This window comes from Castor canadensis, chromosome 11 (assembly GCF_047511655.1).
Source record: "Castor canadensis chromosome 11, mCasCan1.hap1v2, whole genome shotgun sequence".
Taxonomy (NCBI): Eukaryota; Metazoa; Chordata; class Mammalia; order Rodentia; family Castoridae; genus Castor; species Castor canadensis.
The window spans coordinates 113,892,750-113,900,437 of NC_133396.1; the positions used below are offsets into that span (position 1 = coordinate 113,892,750).

General features: G+C 46.1%; 1 protein-coding gene across 3 annotated transcripts in view; it reads right to left on the reverse strand.

Annotated features, from left to right (window-relative positions):
* Positions 1 to 1,260, reverse strand: part of C11H1orf115 (chromosome 11 C1orf115 homolog) — a 31,267-nt gene extending 30,007 nt beyond the window's left edge. Inside the window, exon 1 of one of the 3 annotated variants that reach the window (XM_074048285.1) lies at positions 849 to 1,260. In XM_074048285.1, the coding sequence (XP_073904386.1) occupies positions 849 to 1,151 (303 nt within the window). In that variant the 5' untranslated portion in view covers positions 1,152 to 1,260. The remainder of the gene's footprint in view (positions 1 to 848) is intronic. The other 2 variants (XM_074048286.1, XM_020164999.2) reach the window with 2 other exon arrangements.
* Between the last annotated feature and the right edge of the window lie 6,428 nt (positions 1,261 to 7,688).

Here is a 7,688-nt window from a genome sequence, read left to right on the forward strand (position 1 = left end):
GGCCTGGGCCATGCAGCTTCACTATGCCCCGACTATGTCATGTCTCCCTGAGGCTGTAGGCTCCGCTGGCCAGGGCTGGGAAGGATTTATGTTTTCCATTTCTCGTGCATGTATAATGTCTGGCTTGTGCAGTGGCTGGCACAACCTCTCCAGATGCCAATCCCTGAGGGGTGGTTTCTACGTCATCAGTCCACCAGCTGCTTCATGCTCAGCTGGGGCCAGGAAGAGAGGCAATCAGTCCTATCATGACCTTAGTCCTCAATGTCCCAACTCAAGTTTTTAATTAATGTCTCTCACCACTGCCTGCTTCTGAACTGCTAAGCTGCTGAGATAGGTTTAGAGACAATGACAAACTTAAGCTCCCAGCATGAAGCCTGGATGACTTCAGATTTGCTGAGAGGCCATGAAGGACACAGATAACTGGACAATAAATCAGGTGGGGCCATGGTCTGTGGCCCAGACACAATGAGGTTTGTGATTTTTTTTTTACTGGTGGCGTTGTCCAGGCCAAGGGTGGCATTAACTTCCACTTCTTCCAGGTAGGGGCACTTGGGCAGTACCTTTGGGCTCCAATCCCCGAGAAGGAAACTGTCATTCTGGTCCATATTCATCTTTTCTCTCTCCCTTCCCACTCCTCCCCCTACCCCTTCCCACTGGTCCCCAGGCGAATGGCAGAATATTTGGAGGTCCCAGAGTCACCTATGTGCACCAACGCATCAGTGCTCCCGACTGCACACGGGGACACTGATTTCTGTCCTGCCCACGTAGTCAGACAAGAGCCACCTTGGTCGGGTGGGAGCCCTTCGGGGTTCTTCCCCGACGACCCAGCGGCCCCGGGAGCCCCTTACCTTGCCGTACTTCTTCAGCTTCCTCCGGTACCGCTTCTTGGGCTTGTCTCCGGGCGCGGGTTCGGGCGCGGGCTCCTCCAGTGGCTCGTAGCGCTCGGGCAGCGCGGCCAGGTGCACCCTCCGCGCCCCCGCGCGCCGCCCGCGCGCCCCGCGCGCCCCGCACGCCGCCGCCTCGTCCTCGCACTCCAGGTGCTCCAGGATCGCGTCCGCGTCCTCGTCCCCCGCGGCCCGCGCCCGCCCCAGGGGCCCGCGGCGCGGGAGGCTGCTCGCCGCCTTGCTTCGGAGCCTGGCTCCCACCGTCATGGTGCCGTGAGCCCTTCGGCGAAGGTGGTAGCTCCAAGACGCCAACCTTTGCTCCCCAGCAACTCCTCCACCCCCGCCGCCTGGCCCCGGCCCGCCCCAGTCCGTCCTGGCCCCGGGACTTGGGACCGCAGCGCCCCCTGGCCGTGGGGCCCCGGACTGCGGCGGCTGCACCTGGGCCGATCTCCCTGCATTACACCTGTGGGTAAAGGGCTGCAATCCTTTGGATTGCGCGCGCCTGCCATCCCAGCCACTTGGGCGGCTGAGATCTGGAGAATCACGGTTCGAGGCCAGCCCCGGCAAATAGTTCTCAAGACCCCCCATCTGCAAAATAACCAGAGCAAAATGGACTGGAGGTGTGACTCAAGCAAAGCCAAACAGTGGGACTCCACGTGCTCACGTTCGACATTGGCAGAGCTGAGATTAATCATGAAGGTTACACTCAGTGCTGGTGAGGGCGGTGGCCATGGGTTCAAGTGCAAGTTTTTGGAAAAGCAAATTCAAAAAATATTTATCGAGGCCTAAAAAATGTCCATATCCTTCTGGCAAGTATTCAGAAACACAAGGCAATGCGTCCCCAGGGTTTATCACAGCGATGCACAATGAAAAGTGATGAGAATCAAAACAGAGAGGAATGCTAAATGCTGGTGGATACCTGTGACAACACGTTAACATCACGATTTTCAGAAGATCACTCAGATAAACATGCAGGGTCGGTGGACTGTGAATCTCAACCTCAAAAGCCTTGGGTTTTGTTTGTTTTCTAGTTGAGACAGAGTTTTGCGTTGCCAAAACTGGCCTTGAACTCCTGGGCACAAGCAATCCTCCTGCTTCAGCCTCCCCAGTAGCTGGGACTACAGGTGCACATCACCACCTCCATCCAACTTTTGCCTTTTTTTTTTTTTTTTTTTAAATATGGGTACATGTCTCTGAATTCTGGAGAATGTAGAATTAAACATAAATTATTAACTTTATACATATTTAAACATTAAAATTTGCAATGAGTTTAACAATAATTTGGATTGTTGGTATAAGTATGTAAAATTATGATAATTTAGCATGTCAGAATAGAGTTAATTAATTGATTTAGATCTAGTTAATTGTCACATAATAAATAACTACATTTAATATTATAAATATATAAAAACTTTATATATAAAATATAATTTCACATATGTAATTTAATTTAAGGTGAAAGGGATATGAAAATAAATTTAAATTACAATATTTATAAGAAATACACAGGTCTTTGTTACATAATTGAGGGACTTATATTAAGTTTGTAAAAGTTGTTTAAATGTTAAAGAGCTTTAGATTGACTGGTAACCCCTCACGCACAGTGATTGTGAAACTGTATTTGTTTTGTAAGCAGTTTAAAACAATATATAGGTATGTAGGTTGACTTTTAGAAATTTAAAGGAAAGGAGACTTGTACATCTGTAACTTTACTAATGCAACAATTAAATTATAAACAGAGACCCAATGTCCCTTCTCTTTGTACCAAAAAGGACCATTTGCACAAAATGCTTGCCAAATGGAGAAAAAGGTGGATGACTGTGTGTCTAAAATGTGCTTTTGTCCAAAGGAAGCCACTGCTCAACCATCACGAGATTTAGCTGGCTCGCCTTTAAAGGCAAAACACTAGAACAATTGAAAACTGACCTCCAGATTAAATCTCTCCAACCACAGAGCCAGCCAGATTCAAGGAGAGGCAATCAGGATCCATCCTCAGGGCTTTCTGCTGTCTTTCCCAGCAGTGACTCTGCAGGGAGAGCGCTTCCCCTGCTTCTGGGGGAAAACAGGCAGTTGGATAGGTTTCCCTTTCACACTGAAGAAATAGAAATTCCCAAATTTTAAATATAGTCTCACTTTAGATAATCTTAAAAGTCATAATGTTCAATTCCATGTAATACTCAGAACCTTGACCTTGATTTTTAAATTTTTTAAAATCTCTTCTCCCCGAGGCAGCGCAAAGAGCAGGCTATGAAGGAGGACCTGCATGGGCCCTCACCTAGTACTTCACCATTTCATGGACAAGACAGAGAAGCCCTGTGCTGGTACTGTGTAAGACATTTGCTGCCACATAGGGCTTGGCATGTTTTGGAAGCTGGCACTTTTGTTCTTTAGCAGTGCTCCATGGGGACCTTCTGTTCTACTGGCCACTACCCAGCAATGCCCTCTGATCCCTGATGCCTCTGCCTTCCGTAGTCACTGGGAGTCCTGTGTCTCATCACAGGTCTGAATGTTTCCCCCTAACTTTGTATGTTAAAATTCTGACTCTCAAGCTGATGATATTAGACGTGGGGCTTTGGGAGGTGAGTAGCTCTTGGGGTGGAGGCCTGATCCACCCCAAATTTTAAGGGTGGTGCCCTTAAAATTTTTCTTCCTTTTTTTTTTTTTTGCAGCACTGGGATTTGAACTCGGGCCTCAAACTTGCTAAGCAGGTACTCTTACTGCTTGAGCCACTCTACCAGCAAAACATTTGACCTTTGGCTTTTTTTTTTTTTTGTGGTGGTATTGGGGTTTGAACTCAGGGCCTCATGCTTGCTAGGCAGGCACTCTACCGCTTGAGCTGCTGCACCAGCCTAATTTGTGCCCTTAAAAAGGAAGCCCCAGAGAGACCCATGACCCCATCTCCCATATGAGGACATAGCAAGAAACAAACCTTTCAACACCTTCACCTTGGACTCCTGGCCTCCAGAATTGTAAGAAATAAATTTCTGGATATGCTATTTTGTATGGCAGCCTGAATAGACTGAGACAACTGCTTTTCTTATCCTGAGCCTGTGGACCCTTCTAGATGGCTAAGTGGGGGACAGGATCTGATAGAGGAAATTCAGTGCTTCCCAGTCACCCAAAGGACTGGAAAAGTGGGCTGTAGTCAGGTCATCTCCAGTGCAACGCCATATAGCTGTTGCTTGTGCTGTAGTCAAGAGGCTGAGCACAAGGAGGCTGCCACTGGAGCCTGGTAGAAGGACATACCACACCTTACCTGTCGTCCAGTTAGCTACACTGCCCAATCACCAAGTTAGTTACAGACCCAGCCATGCCTGTGGATTAATCTGCTACAGCTGCCATAACAAATTACCACAGGCAGGGTGGCTTAAACAACAAAAAGTTATTCCTTTGGGAAACTGCAAGTCTGAGATCAAGGTATCAGCAAGTTTGGTTTCTCCTGGGGCCTTTTTCCTTGGCTTGCAGGTGACCACTTGATTTCTGTGCGGTCACCTGGTCTTTCCTCTGTGTGTGCGTCCATCCTGGGTGTCTCTTCCTCTTCTTATAAGGATGCCAGTCTTATTGGATCAGGAGATCACCCTTGTGAGTTTTTGTAATCTTAATTACCTGTTCAAAGTCTCTACCTTAAAATATAATCACATTATAAGGATTTCAGTATGGGAATTTAGAAGGGACACAATTCGGCTCAGCCTTTGGGTCTGCACTGGCAAAACCTAGACACCCCTGCCTTGTCTCTTGATATCCCTGAGACAGGACCAGATGCAGGCATGGAAAAAGCCAGCCCCTATAGAACTGTGCAAGGGCAGGAGCAGAGTAGATAGTGGAAGCACGACTTCTATTCTCTGCCTTTCAGAAGTCTTGGGAGAGCACCTGATAAGCCCAAGCCTAAGCTACCTGCTCAATTTCCTGTAGTCCCCAAGGGACTCTGATGCATGTTGTTTGCACCTTCTAGCCTCTGCACACCAGAAGGGGACTGGAAGGACACTAAGGGTCAATCCATGTCATCTACCATCCCAAGAATTTTTCTTCATTGATAAGAATTAGGAAACCATTCTCCAAAGGAGCTGTAGCATTGGAGAGCTAGGAGTCATGAAAATATATCAGCAACCAAGTAAAAAAAAGTGTCTACAGATCTCAGAGTCTTAAGAATAGTTACTTATTTGAAATAACTTGCATAAAAACAGTTATGGGTATTTTTCCATTTGTACACATATAATGGTTTTGTTTTAATCTTTTGTTTTATTATAAAGGTGTGAATTTAGAAAGAGATAGTCTATCTGGACCTGAAGTTGTATGGATTAAAGTTGTTTAAAATTATTAATTTATAATGTGAGTCAACTCCCTGTTTGGCTATCCTTATCTCAACCAGCAAAAACACTTGTTCCTTCCTATTACTGCTTATACTCTCTCTTCAACAAAATTAGAGATAAGGGCAAAATAGTTTCTGCTGGGTATTGAGGGGGTGGGGAGGAGAGGGAGGGGGTGGAGTGGGTGGTAAGGGAGGGGGTGGGGGCAAGGGGGAGAAATGACCCAAGCCTTGTATGCACATATGAATAATAAAACAATAAAAATAAATAAATAAATAAAATTATTGATTTACTTTTACAGGGTAGATTTAGACTAAAAAAAAAATTTATTTTGGGGGCTGCTAAGAACTGGTTATAAAGCACGAAAGACAGGATAAAAGGTTTAATTTCCCAAAGACTGCCACTTATGTGAATGTGTGTGTTTGTATGTGTGAATTCTAAATTCCAGTTAAGCCTCAATTTTTTGAGCAGTTTAGAAAGGGAGAATGGTAAATTACCACTTTTCTTTGGTTAAAAACTTAATTTTTTAGAGGGTTGGGGTATGGTTTGAGTGGTAGTGCCTTTGTAGCAAGCACAAGGCCCCAGGTTCAAACCCCAGCACAGCAAAAAGAACCAACAAAACTCTTTTTTCTTTCTTTTTAAATTTTTATTTATTTTGTGGTACTGGGCCTCACACTTGCTAGACAAGTGCTCTACCGCTTAAGCTACATCTCCAGCCCCAACTTTTTTTTTTTTTTTTGTTGGACTGGGGTTTGAACTCAGGGCTTCACACTTACAAAGCAGGTGCTCTACTGCTTGAGTCACATCTCCAGTCTATTTTGCTCTGGTTATTTTGGAGATGGAGTTTGAGAACTATTTGCCCATGTGGCCTGAAACCTGTGGATCCTCCTGATCTCAGTGTCCCTCCCAGGCAGCCAGAATTACAAGCATGAGCCATGGGTGCCTGGCTCCAACTTTAGTTTTTAAAAAGGTTATTTTTGATTTGAAGCCTCTGGTCTCCTTATAGTAAATACCTTGTATTTCAAAGGGTGATCAAAAGAGATGGCGTTATAATTAGGATAAATTTCACCTTCACATTTTAAGTTTTTTCATTAAATCTGTATCTGTGGTCATTGTGCAGTTCCTGTAGAATGTGGAATTTGGAATTTCTGGAGCAACACTTTTCTTTCAGCTAGGGGGTTGTATTTCTGCACCAAAGATAAAGGGAAAGGCTTGAGGTAAATACACTGTGAACTCAAGGTTTCAATTAAAGGTGTTACAACTGAAATTTGCTATAATTGCAAATCAGGACTCTTCCATATATTGTTTCCTGTGGAATGGGAAGAATTTTAACAATTTGGTTTTGTCCTTCCTAGAGAGAATGACTCCCTACGAGAGTTAGCTGGGCCAGGTGGGCCAGAGCTCTAAGTAGACTGTGTTCACCTCAGGGTCGCCCAAGCCTGCTCAGTGTGAGCCACTGCCATCAAGGCCCCAGTGCCTTTGTTGTTGTGGCTATTGGGGCTGGTAGGATGGGGGAGGGGAGAACACAGTGTGGGCAGCTACACAGCAAGGCCACTAGGGCCTGCAACCACCTGCATTTCCCACTTGCCTTGCTCCCGGGTTGTTTAGCTTAACTTGTGGGGACCCAAGTGTCCACTGCAGGGCTGGGTGGCTTGTCTCTTTCTTGGGTGATTTTCCAGATTCCAACCTGTCCCACCAGCCCACACTGACGCTGGAAGTTTATCAGGCTTCTTTGTATCCCAGAAGAGGCAGTAAGTGCCAGGCAAGCCGACCTCCTGCCCAGCTGCACCATAAGGGCAGCTTGTGTGGGTGTGGAAACTGCTCAGCATGGGACCCACTCATGAATCCTGGTCCCTAAGGCTTCCTTGCATCCAGCACTCTGGCACAGCTGCAGAATGTTTATGTGTGCACATTTGTATCTGTGGTACTGAGCAAGTAGGTTAGACAGTTAGCTGAAATTAGACAGTATAGTTAGGACAGAAGGGCCCCTGGAAACCTCCATCATGACCTCCCTGTGACCTTAAAGGGTGGAAAGAAGGAAAAGCAGGAGGGACCAGAATGAGTACACTACAGGACTAGGGCACAACCAATCAGAGCATTGCAGGCACAGCCAACTGGGATGTTGCTTTCTGCACACCTAATTAGCATAGAGATTGAGCAATGGTCCACTGAATAAAAACCTTAGACCACATCACTTCTCTGTCTCAGTCTTCACTCCCCCTCACCCCAGTCAGTGATTTTCATTCTTGAACTGGGACTCAGACAGAGCAAATCTGGTAACACTACCAGTAGGTGGAAAATTCTTGAAACACTCTCCATCAGACACAGAGTCAGAGTGGTTTAAATCATGATATGCAACATTTATAATAATCCTTTAGCCAGTGCCCGTGGCTCAAGCCTGTAATCTTAGCTCCTGGGGAGGCAGAGATCAGGAGGATCATAGTTGAGGCTAGCTGGTCTTTCAGATTCCAGAGACCCAAGCTCAAAAATACCCAAC